This window comes from Hypanus sabinus, chromosome 7, assembly GCF_030144855.1.
Source record: "Hypanus sabinus isolate sHypSab1 chromosome 7, sHypSab1.hap1, whole genome shotgun sequence".
Lineage (NCBI taxonomy): Eukaryota > Metazoa > Chordata > Chondrichthyes > Myliobatiformes > Dasyatidae > Hypanus > Hypanus sabinus.
This window is the reverse complement of record NC_082712.1, coordinates 38,887,698-38,903,320: the sequence shown is the minus strand read 5'-3', so window position 1 is coordinate 38,903,320 and position 15,623 is coordinate 38,887,698. Positions and strand designations below refer to the sequence as shown.

The following is a 15,623-nucleotide window of genomic DNA, read 5'->3' as shown; positions in this document are numbered from 1 at the left end:
ATTTAAGTGGATGGAGCAAAGGTGCTCGACGAAGTGGTTCCCCCGATTTACAACAGGTCTCACCAATCTAAGGGAGGTGACAGCACCATGAGCATCAGATCCAATAGATGACCCCAGCAAATTCACAGGTGAAGTGCTGCCTCACTTGGAAGGACTGCTTGGGATCCTGAATGGAGATGAAGGAGGAGGTGTGTGGGCAGGTGCAGCACATTGACCACTGGCTGGGATAAGAGCCTGGAGGGAAACTAGTGGGGAGGGATGAATGGACAAGGAAATCATGGAGAGAGCAATCCCTGGGGAAAGCATGGGTGGGGGAGGGGTTGATAAAGTTATATTTAATGGTAGGATCAAAGTAATGTTGATGATATCTTTCCACTGACTTGAGAAATCAGCTGTAGGTCTCAGAAACATGTTTTAGGAGGGAAAGGGTTACTGCTACTTTTGTGTCAGATCGAAGGTCTTTATTGTCAAATATTGCTTACATCAAAATGACCAAGGGCTGTTCTAATCAGCAACAGTGAATTTCATCCTCAATCTTTCACACAAGTAAGCAACTCCCAAGATATAGGAAGTGGTCCATTATTTCCAGGATCTTGCCATAAACTTTCATGTTGGGAGACAAAGTAGTCCAGCGGGTACAGGATTTTGTCTTGCAAATGCTGAGCATAAGGCCGAATAACCTCTTGTGTTTGAATGACAACAACAGCTTGGATCTCAGCCTCCATGCACGCACAAACACAAGCACTGTATGCATATTGCAGGTCAAAGTTTGAAGTTTGAGTGAACTTCGTTTGAGAGAACAGCTATCACAAGTTATACAGTTACACATTATTCTCTACTATCAATGCCATTAAGGAATTATGGCAGCTAGAAAAGGAATGGGTATGGGTTGAAACAAATAAGAAGCAACTCAAAGAGAAACCTTCTGAAACAAAATGACCTCTGGCCACCCATCACTGACCTTTAATGACATCAAGCACCAGAGTAATCAATGACTCAAAAGTAAACAATACCGAAGAATCACTAATAACTACATTGAAGAAACATATCTGATTACTAAATGTAATCGGGTGACCATTGAATGCTATTCATTATCAATAAAAAGTATACAATAAAAACTTTATTGTATCATGACTGATTGTGCATGTAACCACGTCACGTGAATGTTTAGTCTCCGTTCAGAAGTTCAGCACATGTGTACTAAAAAGTAGTAGACATCTTAGATGAGAGATGTATTCGCTTACATTTTTCACTGCAATGTATAAGTTACAGGGTTGGGGGGGGGATTCTAATGTTGTTTGTATTGTGTTCTTTCAGAATTGCTACTACTGTATTAGTACCGTATTAGTACTGTATCAGTTTTTTGCAATTTTCTTTGTATTTTTATACTGCATACACAATTGGTGTACACACCAGTGTATGGATCGAACACTAAACAGAGATTGTAACAGCTGGATCTGATTGTAAAGTTCGTTCGTTTTGTTTTAAGATTCTTCTCTGGCACTTAAACATCTAAAATAGATAAAGGAATTAAAACCCAAAAAAGTAGTTGTTGTCTTGGGTGTGTACTTTTTCCCCGTGCCACAACATAAATATCACATATAATCCTACCTCAGTAATCTCTGTGATTGCCCCAACTGTGTTGCATCATCATAAGCCTACAAAGAGAAAGAAAACGCAATGGCTACCAACATGATTTTTTTTTCAGCTCTTAGTGTGAAAAATGCTTAAATACTAAATGCTTTGAAATGTTCTGAATGGAGATCATATAATAATGCGGCAAATAAAATGTGAGAAGTGATAAATTACATCTTACATTAATAACTACTATTTTAGTGTTGATTTATTATATTTTTAGATAAGACTGAACAAAAATACTATAATACATGAACAGTTAATCATGGTTCAGAGTTCCCACTCAATTGGACTTCCTTTCCTGAATGCAGAGGGCATCAAGGAGGCGGCACGGGAGTCTTAAGACTTACACTCAACATTTTAAAGAATAGTCTTCCCTTCTTACATCAGATTTCTGAATGATGCATGAACCTGTAAACACTACCTCACCTTTCCTCTTCTGCACTTTTATTATATCTCATAGTAACTTTTGTGACATATTTCAGTGATAATAAGCCTGATTCTGATTCAAGAGAAATCCCACAAGCTGAAAAGAACTGCTCTATCACTGCAACAGTTCTACAAATCCTAGATACTGAAAGAACCTGCTGTCAAAGAATGCGAGGTAAGGGACATCTCTTTCCACAAAATCCATCACCACAATGTGCCTAGTGATACACTTTGACATTGAGAATCTGAATATTAAATAGGAAGCAAGCTACAGGGGAAGCATCACCAAAAAAACTCAATTCGGATACAATACTTTATTCTGTTTTAATATGCCAAAGTACACATGTAGATTATTATTTTAGAATGGCTCTTGTATTTTTAACCACAAAGTATCTGGATCTTTAAATGTCCTTTTTTGTTGCCTGATGCTTGTTCAGTCAGGTTTCGCTGTGTCACTGTCATGCATTTGTCAGTTTGAGTAGTGAACACCTGTCCTAATGTAGGGTCTCAACCTGAAACATTGACTTTTTGTCTCTACAGGTGCAGTTCAACCACCAAATTGCTCCAGCACTTTGGTTTTCGCTTCAGATTCCAGCATTTACTGTCTGTCATGTCTTAATTGTTTCTAATGTACTTACAACATACAACAGGCTGTGATTCAGCTCATTACCCACACCCAACACAGGAATTCCAACTGTGCCATCCTCCTTTTATTTTTCTGTAACCTTACAATTTATTTCCTCCACTTCCATCATTGCCCTTTGATTCTTCTGTCAATTACTTACATGGTAAACAATTATCCTACCAGCACATCATTGAGATGCGAGAGGAAACTGGAACAAACTGATGAAATGAAGAAGGGAGAATGTGCAACCCCATACAACTAGTTCCCAAGGTCAGGATCAAACTCAGGTACCTGGAGTTGAGGCAACAGCATTAATTGCAGCATCATATTGCAGACTGAATCAAGCACCATAATAGCTGCTTTGAAGATGCTGGAAGCCAAAATGCATTATCTACACCATCCTGACTGAAATTGATTCTAATTGCTTTACCTTACTTTATTGTCACCAAACAATGATACTAGAGCGTACAATCATCACAGCGATATTTGATTCTGCACTTCGTGCTCCCTGGAGTACAAATCGAAGTAAATATAATAAAAATTTAAATTATAAATCATAATTAGAAAATAGAAAAGGGGAAGTAAGGTAGTGTAAATCAGGTCCAGATATTTGGATATTTTTATTATCATGTTACAGCATGATTGGATTGGACTTGATGGTATGGGAGGCTAGACTGTCCCTAAAAGGAGCTTAGGAAGATGAAGCCAGTGAACACTGATGTGGGTAAAAGGGACTAGTCCATGGTGAGATGATGAAAGAAGGTAGCTACCCTCAAGTACAATTGAGGAACAACTGTGCAGGCGGCACATGGATGTCAGTGAGTTAGACCAATGGGGAGAGTTTAGAAAGAAGACAGCTTTATAGAGTGGGTGCTTGGTTGAGGAGGGGGGGAGAGAGGGGGAGGGGGGTGGAGGGGGGGAGAGAGGGGGAGGGGGTGGAGGGGGGAGAGAGGGCAGGATAGATAACAGGTCAAGGCGAGGCAAGTTACTTGTGAAGGATAGGAAAAGGAAGTACGTCTGTGAGACTGGTGTTCTGTACTGGGTGTCAGATGTGGGACGTCTGGGAGACTCCCAGCCCCCCAACAGTCACATCTGTGCCATGTGCGTTGAGGTGCAGCTCCTTAGGGGCCGGGTTAGGGAATGGAGATTCAGCTTGGTGACTTTCATTTGGTCAGGAAAAGGGAGGTGATAGAGAGGAGCTATAGGCAAATAGTCACACTGGGCCTCAAGAGACAGGTAAGTGGGTAACAATCAGGAGAAAGAAGGGCAGCTGACAGATACTAGAGAGTACCCTTGGGACTGTCCCCCTTGATGCACCATCAATAACTCACTCTGAGACATAGAGGCGAGATATCGGCTCCAGGATGTAGAATGGTGGTCAACCACTGCTTGTTCCTTCTTCCAGTCAATAAAAGCCAATATCTCACCTCTACGTCTCAGAGTGAGTTATTGATGGTGCATCAATTTTATTGACTGGAAGAAGGAACAAGCAGTGGTTGACCACCATACCACATCCTGGAGACTGAGAGGCCGGGCTCAGGCCTCAATCACCTTTATACAGGGGTCTGTGGGAGCAGCCACAGGAGCAGTCAGCAGGGGGCATGTCCAGACAGGTATATGTAGTTCACCACACCCCTTTACAATAAGTACTCCTGTTTGAGTACTATTGGGGGTCTTGACCTACCTGGGGGAAGCAACAGTGGCTGTGCCTCTGGCTCAAAAGGGTAGGGAAAGGAAAAAGATGGCAGCAGTGATAGGAAACTCTATAGTTAAGGGGTCAGACAGGCAATTCTGTGGACGCATGAAAGAAACGCGGATGGTAATTTGCGTCCCAGTTGCCAGAGCCCAGGATGTTTCTAATTCCATCCATGACATCCTGAAATGGGAGGGTGAACAGCCAGGTCATGGTACATATTGGTACCAATGACATAGATAGGAAAAGGGAGGAGGTCCTGATAACAGATTACAGGGAGTTAGGAAGGAAGTTGAGAAGCAGGACCACAAAAGGGAGTGATCTTGACTGCCTATGTCACGCGACAGTGAGTATTAGTATGGAGTGAGGTGGAGGAAAAATGCCTGGCTGAGGGATTGGAGCAGGGAATTCAGATTTCTGGATCATTGGGACCTCTTTTGAGGCAGGCGTGGCCTGTACAAAAATGACGAGTTGCACTTGAATCCCAGGGGGACCAATATCCTGGCAGGGAGGTTTGCTAAAGCTATTGGGAAGAATTTAAACCAGAATTGCTGGGGGGTGGGAACTGAACTGAAGAGACAGAGGAAGGGGTGGTTGGCTCACAAAGAGAGAAAGAGAGGGAGGATAGGCAGGTGATAGAGAAGGGATGCTCAGATTGATGGTTTAAGATATGTCTACTTTAATGCGAGGAATATCATGAAGAAAGCGGATGAACTTAGAGCGTAGATCAGTACGTGGAGCTATGATGTTGTGGCCATTACAGAGACCTGGATGCCTCAGAGGCAGGAATGACTACTTCAAGTGCCAGGCTTTAGATGTTTCAGAAAGGACAGAGAGGGAAGCAAAAGAAGTGGGGTACGGCATGGCACTGCTGATCAGAGATAGTATCACGGCCACAGAAAAGGAGGAAGTCATGGAGAGATTGTCTACTGAGTCTCTGTGAGTGTAAGTTAGGAACAGCAAGCGGTCAATAACTCTACTGGGTGTTTTTTTATATACCACCCAATAGTAACAGGGACATCAAGGAGCAGATAGGGAGACAGATTCTGGAAAGATGCAATAATAACAGGGTTGTCATGTTGGGAGATTTTAATTTCCCAAATATTGATTGGTATCTCCCTAGAGCAAGGGGTTTAGATGGGGTGGAGTTTGTTAGGTGTATTCAGTAAGGTTTCTTGACACAATATGTAGATAAGACTACAAGAGGAGAAGCTGTACTTGATCTGATATTGGGAAAAGAACCTGGTCAGGTGTCAGGTCTCTCAGTAGGAGAGCATTTTGGAGATAGAGATCACAATTCTATCTCCTTTACCATAGCATTGGAGATGGATAGGAACAGACAGGTTAGGAAAGTGTTTAATTGGAGTAAGGGGAAATATGAAGCAATCAGGAAGGAACTTGGAAGCATAAATTGGGAACAGATGTTCTCAGGAAAATGTACGACAGAAATGTGGCAAATGTTCAGATGATACTTGCGTGGTGTTCTGCATAGGTATGTTCCAATGAGACAGGGAAAGGATGGTAGGTTACAGGATCCGTGGTGTACAAAAGACAGTTGAAAATCTAGTCAAAGAAAAAAAACTTACGAAAGGTTCAAAAAACTAGGTAATGATAGAGATCTAGAAGATTATAAGGCTAGCAGGAAGGAGCTTAAGAATGAAATTAGGAGAACCAGAAGGGGCCAATGAAAAGGCCTTGGCAAGCAGGATTAAGGAAAACCCCAAGGCATTTTACAAGTATGTAAAGAGCAAGAGGATTCAGAATTGGCTTGCCTGCAGAAGGTAGAGGGTCGTGGTGGAGGGAGTACATTTGGATTGGAGGGTTGTGACTAGTGGTGTCCCACAAGGATCAGTTCTGGGACGGCTACTTTTCCTGATTTTTATTAACGTCCTGGATGTGGGGGTAGAAGAGTGGGTTGGCAAGTTTGCAGATGTCACAAAGGTTGGTGGTGTTGTGGATAGTGCAGAGGATTGTTGAAGATCGCAGACAGACATTGATAGGATGCAGAAGTGGGCTGAGCAGTGGCAGATGGAGTTCAACCCGGAGAAGGGTGAGGTGGTACACTTTGCAAGGATAAATTGCAAGGCAGAGTATAAAGTAAATGGCAGGATACTTGGGAATGTGGAGGAGCAGAGGGATTTGGGGGTACATGCCCACAGATCCCTGAAAGTTGCCTCAAAGGTTGATAGGGTAGTTAAGAAGGCTTATGGGGTGTTAGCTTTCATAAGTCGTGGGATACATTTTAAGAGTCGCAAGGTAATGATGTAGCTCTATAAAACTCTGGTTAAGCCATACTTGGAGTACTGTGTCCAGTTCTGGTCGCCTCACTATAGGAAGGATGTGGAAGCATTGCAAAGGGTACAGAGGAGATTTACCAGGATGCTGCCTGGTTTAGAGAGTATGCATTATGATCAGAGGTTAAGAGAGCTAGGGCTTTACTCTTTGGAGAGGAGGAGGATGAGAGGAGACATAATAGAGGTATACAAGATATTAAGAGGAATAGATAGAGTGGACAGCCAGCGCCTCTTCCCCAGGGCACCACTGCTCAATAGAAGTGGACATGGCTTTAATGTAAGGGATGGGAAGTTCAAGGGGGATATTAGAGGAAAGTTTTTTTACTCAGAAAGTGGTTGGTGAGTGGAATGAACTGCCTGAGTCTGTGGCGGAGACTACTAGACAGGTATATGGAGGAATTTAAGCTGGGGGTATATATGGGAGGCAGGGTTTAAGGATCAGCACAACACTATGGGCCAAAGGGCCTTTACTGTGCTGTACTATTCTATGTTCTATAAGTAGTGAGAGAATAGGACCAATCAAGTGTGAAAGTGGAAAAGTGGGTAAGGAACCGGAGGAGATAGTGTAGGTACTTAATGAATACTTTGCTTCAGTATTCACTACAGAAAAGGACCCTGGCGATGTCAGGATGACTTGCAGCAGACTGAAAAGCTTGAGTATATAGACATTTAGAAAGAGGATGTGCTAGAGCATTTGGAAAGCATCAAGTTGGATAAATCACAGGGACCAGATGAGATATACCCCAGGCTACTGTGTGAGGCAAGGGAGGAGATTGCTGAGCCTCTGGCAACAATCTTTGCATCATCAATGGGGACGGGAGAGGTTCCGGAGGATTGGAGGGCTGAAGATGTTGGTTCCCTTATTCAAGAAAAGGAGTAGCCCAAGAAATTACAGACCAGTGAATCTTACTTCAGTGATTGTTAAGTTGATGGAGAAGATCCTGAGAGGCATGATTTATGAACATTTGGAGGGGCAGTCAGCATGGCTTTGTCATGCAGGTCATGCCTTACAATCCTGACTGAAATTTTTGTGGATGTGACTTTGAGGATGAAGGTAGAGCAGTAGACGTAGCGTATATGGATTTCAGCAAGGCATTTGACAAGGTACTCATGCAAGGCTTATTGAGAAAGTAAGGAGGCATGGGATCCAAGGGGACCTTGTTTTGTGGATCCAGAATTGGCTTGCCCACAGAAGGCAAATAGTAGTTGCAGATGGGTCATATTCTGCACAGAGGTCGGTGACCAGCAGTGTGCCACAGGGATCTGTTCTGGGATCTCTTCTCTTCGTGATTTTTATAAATGATCTGGATGAGGAAGTGGAGGGATGGATTAGTAAACTTGCTGATGACACAAAAATTGGGATGTTGTGGATAGTGTGGAGGGCTGTCAGAGGTTACGGCGAGACATTGATAGGTTGCAAAATTGGGCTGAGAAGTGGCAGATGGAGTTCAACCCAGATAAGTGTGAGGTGGTTCATTTTGGTAGGTCAAATATGATGGCAGAATATAGTATTAAAGGTAAGACACTTGGCAGTATGGAGGATCAGAGGGATCTTGGGGTCTCAGTCCATAGGACACTTAAAGCTGCTGTGCAGGTTGACTGTGTGGTTAAGGTGGCATATGGTGCATTGGCCTTCATCCACTGTGGGATTAAGTTCAAGAGCCGAGAGGTAATGTTACAGCTGGACAGAACCGCAGTCAGACCCCATTTGGGGTACCGTGCTCAGTTTTGGTCACCTCACTGCAGGAAGAATGAGCAAACTATAGAAAGGGTGCAGAGGGGGTTTGCCTGGATTGGGGAGCATGCCTTACGAGAATAGGTTGAATGAGCTTGGCCTTTTCTCCTTGGAGCAACAAAGGAGAGGTGACCTGACAGAGGTGTACAAGATGATGAGAGGCATTGATCATATGGATAGGCAGCCTTTTTCCCTCAACTGAAATGGCTAACATGAGGGGGCACAGATGTAAGGTGCTTGGAAGTAGGCACAGAGGGGATGTCAGGGGTAAGTTTTTTTTTAAAACGCAGAGTGGTGAATGCGTGGAATGGGCTGCCGGTGACTGTGGTGTAGGCAGATACAATAGGGTCTTTTAGGAGGCTCCTGGACAGGTACATGGAGCTTAGAAAAATAGGGGGCTATGGGTATCCCTAGGTAATTTCTAAAGTAAGTACATGTTTGACACAGCATTGTGGGCCGAAGGATCTGTATTGTGCTGTAGGTTTTCAATGTTCTACATACAAAGAAACAGCTTTCAAATGAACTACAGAAGCCTGCTTCTCTATGTATGGCACTATTCAAAAGCAATTCTTGCACCAAAGCAAGCTACAGCAAACATGCACTGAATGTTTCTATTCACGATAAGGTGTCTCCATGCAGTTTCATGCAGGTCACATGCACTGAGGCTCAGCAAGGAACTTATGTGTATGCCATGTTCATGCACTAAGTACTTAATGATCAAGTCTTGACAAATTCTACCATATAGCACACAATTTTTTGTAGTACATAATAGAATTAAACATTGAAGGAACTACTGAATAGACAAATGGATGAAAAAAAGGGCTATGTGGGAAGGAAGGGTTAGATTGATCTTGGAGTAGGTTAAAAAGCTAATATCTTGTTATCCAGCTTCCTGAGAGGCAGAAATCCCAATCATGCTAGTCCCACAATTAGGCCTGAACCTACTATGAAGCATGAGGAAAAAAGACCTGCCTGCGCAGCAAATTGGTGATAAACAAGACTCAACTATTAAGATCAAGTGTAATTGACACTGGAAATAACAAGAGAGAAATTTCAGGAATTCTGAATGACTTATTGCAAAAAAAATTCTCAAATCCTCATATTGGTACAGAAGAAAAAAAATATACAAGAGCTTTTAAATTCCAGTGAAACTTTAAATAAAAATTCAAATTCCTTTCCCAATTACCTCTAATTTCAGCTACTAAAAATCAGAATAAAACAAAATCATATTTACTATCACTTATCCTTTGTTCTACAAGACTATGTCAATATCGCAGCTCATACCAGAGTTTTCACCTGCTGTTGATTTTTCATATGCAATTGAAAACGTTTGGTTTTAGGTATCAGCTGAATAACAGGAGATGAACTTCCTAGAACAAATAGGAAAGGTTAATATTCACTTTTGCAGGCAGTGGTACATTTCAAATAATATGTTTCAAAAAGGGCAGTTGCAAGACAAGAGTGAAGGGCTTTGGTATTTTTATTGGAAGTATGCAGAAGAAGTTGAATTTCCCCAAAGGATAGATCAAAACTGAGGATACACACTTTCTAGAAAAGCTATCAGCTCACTGACACTAACACATATAATGAGCTCACAGCAGATACAAGAGAATTCCTGATCTGGTGAATCTGGCCATAAAAGCAAGGCCTTCTTGTGGGAGGAAAGTGAACAGAAAAAAAAACACAGAAATGTTGCGAATGTACCACAGCTTTGAGGGGCCAAAGGGTGTGGGGTGGCCCCCTCCTTTGTGAGAATCGCAAGATCACTATTAAGTCAGTTCAGGAGACCCAGGAAATAAGAGAAAGACATGCAGAATCCACAAAGAGTTGGAATGTGTTCTGGCCTCCGAAAAGGTGGAGCCATTGATACCAGCTATTGTCTCTTGGAGACGGACTTGTGTATTGAATCTGGTACGATGCATCGAAGCCCCCAGGCAATGAACCGAGGGGGAAGTTGGTGGAGGGATTGCATCATCCCAACCTGATTGACATCTGAGACCCTGTGAGTCAGGATAAAAGAGGGACTATGGGTACAGCCCCTCAGATGCACCAGAAGAAACGCTAGCGATCCCGTAATAGCGAAAGCCGGTGGGAAGGCCACGTGCATCCGGTTCCATTTGCCCCGGAATCGGTGTGCCTTTACCACAGAAGAACGGTTTTTAGCTAACAACGGGGAAATCAACTCCCAACGACTCCCGAAGGATTGACATCATAAAAGGACTGGGCAAGTTTTAACCCGTCTTTCTCTCAAACCAAAACGCTGTAGCTTGAACCAACTAAAAGTGACTTTTATATTTCCATCGGACAATATATTATCCCCTAGACAATGATAGAGCTATTTCTTATTGATTATTATTATACCCGGACTTTTAGATTTAGTATTGATGACGTATATTATCTGTATGTTTGCATTGATATTATTTTGTGTATTTTCATCAATAAATACTGTTAAAAATAGTACCATCAGACTTCAACGGACCCTCTCTATCTTTGCTGGTAAGTGACCCAGTTACAGGGTACGCAACAGAAAATAGAGATGATATACAAATCAAAATATACAAACTCAACCGTATTACCTCCAAATGGGGCTTCTTTCCCTGAAGTGAAATCACTTGAATGGTACAGCTGAAAAGCATTTTTGTGAATAAATAGCATCCTACATGAAAACAAAATAAAATTACAGTAAGGGAAATATTAGACAAGATGCAATATAATTAGAAGCATACAAATTATATTCTTAAATAGCTATCAAATTGTACATGAAGAAAACTGCATGTCAGCATACCATACCTATGCCAATCATTTTTGTCCCAACAAAGCAGTATATTTCTACACAAATCCTCAGTTAAATGCCTTGCTTATTCAAATCCCTGTTTAAAAGTCCCTTAAGTGTTTTCATCATCTCCACTGGCAACTACGTAGTTCTATTTCTCATCCATCCTCTCGGTAAGAAAAACTTCCCTTTCAAATTCTCCTTAAAACTCCCTCCTCTTATTTAAAAATCTATGCCCTCTTTTTTTGACATTCCAGCATTGGGAAATTGATCCTGACTGAGCTAATTGTGCTACCTGCTTTGAAAGCCTGAATTGTTAGGTCTAACAAATTTGTCAAAGGAACAATTACTCTATAAAAACTTTTAGTGAATATTTAACTATAAAACAAAGGGTATATCTGAGAGTGTTAAGAAATTATGTTGTCAAATGACAGCTTACAGACTCCATAAGTATTTGCCAAAGTTCTGAATCCTCCAAGAGAACCCCAGCTTTCTCATGGGGTTTGGCGGCTTGCATGTCTTAATGACCTGGAAAGCTATTTTGGCTGGAGTTAGGGCCTTGTGCTTTGACTCTTAATAGGGTCACCCATGCCAAAAAGGTCAAAGGGTGGAGTCTAGACTAAGGGTGGACCAAAGGTCTTCCAGATTCAAGGATTCAGCTCAGGACTAACAAGCCCAACTGGTCAAAAATAATGTTACAGAAACAGCAATGAAGAATCCACATATACAGAGATGGAGGATCTTCACTGCTGCCCGAACACCAGCAATGTAACGGGCAATAAGTAAAGTCCTGGATGGAACTAAGCAATTCCCTGCAGCAAAAAGCAACCTGAATTACTCTGCTTCTTTTAAAAACCTTAAAGTGCCTAAGAAATTATTAAGCATTCTCTATCCCTTTGTCACATTATTTATTGTAGATTTGCATCATTATCGCAGTCATAGAGCTACAAGAAGAGAAACAGGTCTTCAGCCCAACAGTTTCATGCTGACCAAGTTCCCTATCCATGCTAGTCCCATTTGACAGCATTTGGCCCATAACTTCTAGACCTTTCCAATCCTTGTACCCACCCAACTGTTGTTTAAAAGCTGTTTTTGCAATGCCTCAACCCACTTCCTCTGGCAGCTCACTCCAATGATACATTCCGCAGGTCCCTCCAGTTCTTGATTCCCAAATCTGATGACAAAGACTGAGTGTTTTCATCCTATGCCCATCATGGATTTTACACCCTTTAGTCCCCTACACTGAGGAATAAGAATCTAGCCTGCCTATAACTCAATCTTTTGAGTCCTGGCAACATCCTTGCAAATATTTTCTGCACTTACTTGTTTAATATTTCCTGTAACAGCACAACCAAAACTGAATGCAATACTCTAAGAGTGGCTTCATGAGCATCCTATACAACTGCACCAAAACCTCCCAGCTTTTACAGAATGCCCTGATTTATAAAGGTCAGATGGCAAAAGCCTTCACCAACTACCTGTGACTTCTTTCAGTGAAACATGTATGTGTAGTCCAAGGTTCCTCTGTTCACTGTGATAGCTCCACCTGCATTCGACTTTCCAGACTGCAACACCTTTCATTTATCTCAATTAAGCTCCATTTGTCATTCCACAGCCCACTTAACTTTCCCAGTAATTTTTGATAATCTTCTTCATCTCCAACATTCCACCTATTTTAATGTCATCTGTAAACTTACTAATCATGAACCATACAATACTATACAAATCATCTCTCTAGATTTAACCTATCTCATCACAATTTACCAGAAATCTTACAAAAATCTCCATTTTTCTACCCAAGTTCAGCTGAAGAATCCCTACATTTGCAGTTCTGATGAAACAGGATTGACCCAAAACACTGATCCTGTATCTATCCACAGATATTTCTTTAGCATCTAAGTATTTCCATTTTTTAAATTTTAGATTACTGATACCTACAGCATCTTAATTTAGAAATCTTGCTTTATAATAGTGCTCAAGAGACAAAGAAAATCCCCATCTTTGTTAATAGTTATAAAAGCATTTGGCAACACAACAGATAGAAACAGATAACGTATAGAATAAATATTGGATTAGTTTGATAATGCATCATATTAAGCTAACATTTCAATTCTCAGAGATATTACTTTCTCCAATTAAACATAAGGAAACCAAAGAATATACTTAGAATCAGCATCACCTCACCACAAATTTATTCATCACCCTGATCATTGTCACTAGTTGGACTAAACTGCCTGCACCTTTACTGGACTTAATTTTGAAGCGAACAGTTCATATTCCGTCCAATACAATTTCCACTTCCACTTTGGAGCAGAAACAATTACTGCTGTTAATCTCAAATCCTCCATGCTGTATCTGCTGACTCTACATATAATGATTCCAATCAATCAATAGCCAGCATCTCACCTTTCACCATGTATAAACCACCAAATTACACAAACAGCAGCCCATACAAAACTCATAGGTAGACCTTCTTCCCCATCAATTTCCTTACTATCAGATGAGAAATGGGGGAGCATAAGGAAGGGGGCAGTTAAGAGTAGTTGATTTCAAATTTCTAGATCTGATGGGCTTAATGGCTCCATTTTGTGCTACAACTCTACGCAAGCTAATAACCAAATAGAAAATGCTGAGAAATCCTCTGCTGAAACTGCCTTGTAGAAACACAAGATGACATTTCTTGACATTAAGTTTTAGGAGACCAAAGTCAGAAGCAGCAGCAAGGTGGAAAATTAAAGCAATGGAACCACCCCACCCCCCCCCCAATAATTCCCTTAAATACTATAAATTTACTGATAGTGCTGTAGTGGTTAGCACAACACTCTATAGTACAAGTGACCTGGGTTCAGTTCCCACCACTATCTGTAGAGTTTGTATGTTCTCTGTGACCATGTGAGTTTCCTCCGAGTGCTCAGGGTTTCCTTTCACAGTCCAAAGATGTACTGGTTGGTATGTGAATTGGTCATTGCAAGTTGTTCCGAGATTAGGCTAGGGTTAAGTCAGGTTGTTGGGCACTGCAGCCCAAAGGTCCTTTTCCATGCTGTATCTCAATAACTAAATATAAATAAATGAACTCAATGATTGAAAAATTAGGATTATGCTTGAAAAATGTATGACATGGCCCCCAATACAGGAATCCTTTTTTGCATTCAGTGTCTCCATTTAAAATCAGCAAGATGAACATGAAATCCCACTGGAGTACACATCAAGAGAGCAGGTACAAGGCCTGAAAAAACGGTGTCCTAGACCAAATGGCCCCTTTGGAATTCAGGGATTAAGAGCAAAATCCACTTCCTCAAATTCAGATCAGTTTATTGGCAGATATACCAGGGTGCAATTAAATTTATTGCTGACATGAAATTCAGAGTAACGGTTAGCACAAAGCCAGACAAATGGTGAGAAATTCTGCAAATCCAAAGTCGAAGTTGCACCGAAACGTCGACACTTGTACATTTCCATCGTACCAGCTGAGATTGTGGGTGTTGCAAAGTCTGTAATGCTGTATAAGGTTATTAGAAAACGGATGGTCTCGGTAGGGAAGGCGGCCAAAATATGAAGCCCAATATCCTAGCTCTCAGCAAGTGCAGAAGTCTAATACATGAAAGATGAAGACATAAAGGAGAGGCAAATATTTTAGAGAAACTGGGTGACTCCAAGGCAGCCGCGGAATAGAAATAGCAAGCATGGAATGGGCGAGACTTTCCTGTTGGTTAGCGGCTGTCAGAGATGAAGGGAAAGGCGGGCGAGGGGCGAAGCCGAATCGCACGCGGCCTAACACGCATACCGCGCCCCAGACCAGGCAGCATCGGTAGGGAAAAGCGCTGTCGACGTTTTGGGCCGAGACCCTTCCTCAGGACCACGCCATACCGCGCCACGTTTTCCTCATCATTCGCACACCTGTCCAGGTGTCGGTCCTCCGCCTCGTCTTCACTCTCCTGGACTGAGCCCTCCACTACCGTCTCGTCGCTTTCGCTATCCGACACCGGCCGGCTCGCCATCTCCCAGTCCGACCCCGACCCCCGCAGCACCGGCAACCGAGCGGGTCGGGACCGGCAGTGAGCATGCGCGCTTGTACAGCGTCGTTTCCCTCTCTCGGCGGCCGCGGCTGGCCGGTAAATTCCCGCCAATCAGTTAGTAGTGATTGCGCATAAGAAATATGGTGGATTTGGCAAGTTTTCCAAAATTTAAACAATGTATATTGATTGTTTTAATCGGATTTGTTTGAAGTGGCTTTATGGGGGGCATTGACAGGTATGAAAGCGCTTTAGGGGGTGTTGGGAAATACTGCCCCAGCTCGAGCACTGAGCTGACGTTGTGCTATAAAATCATTCTCAATTTCAGCATTACTGATAGAAATAGGCGAAGTACCTTTACATCTACACAGATTACAGTTAGCAATGGTTTGTTGGTTAACACGAGGACATAAAGTAGTCATTCAG

The 15,623-nt window shown here is 42.1% G+C and overlaps 1 protein-coding gene across 1 annotated transcript in view; it reads right to left on the bottom strand.

The window, feature by feature from the left end:
* The window catches only part of LOC132396483 (ankyrin repeat domain-containing protein 31-like), a 137,956-nt gene extending 122,732 nt beyond the window's left edge, over positions 1-15,224 (bottom strand). The window contains 4 exon segments of the mRNA XM_059974024.1: positions 1,612-1,658; positions 9,696-9,781; positions 10,988-11,067; positions 15,082-15,224. Of these exon segments, the coding sequence (XP_059830007.1) occupies positions 1,612-1,658; positions 9,696-9,781; positions 10,988-11,067; positions 15,082-15,182 (314 nt within the window). The 5' untranslated portion in view covers positions 15,183-15,224.
* Between the last annotated feature and the right edge of the window lie 399 nt (positions 15,225-15,623).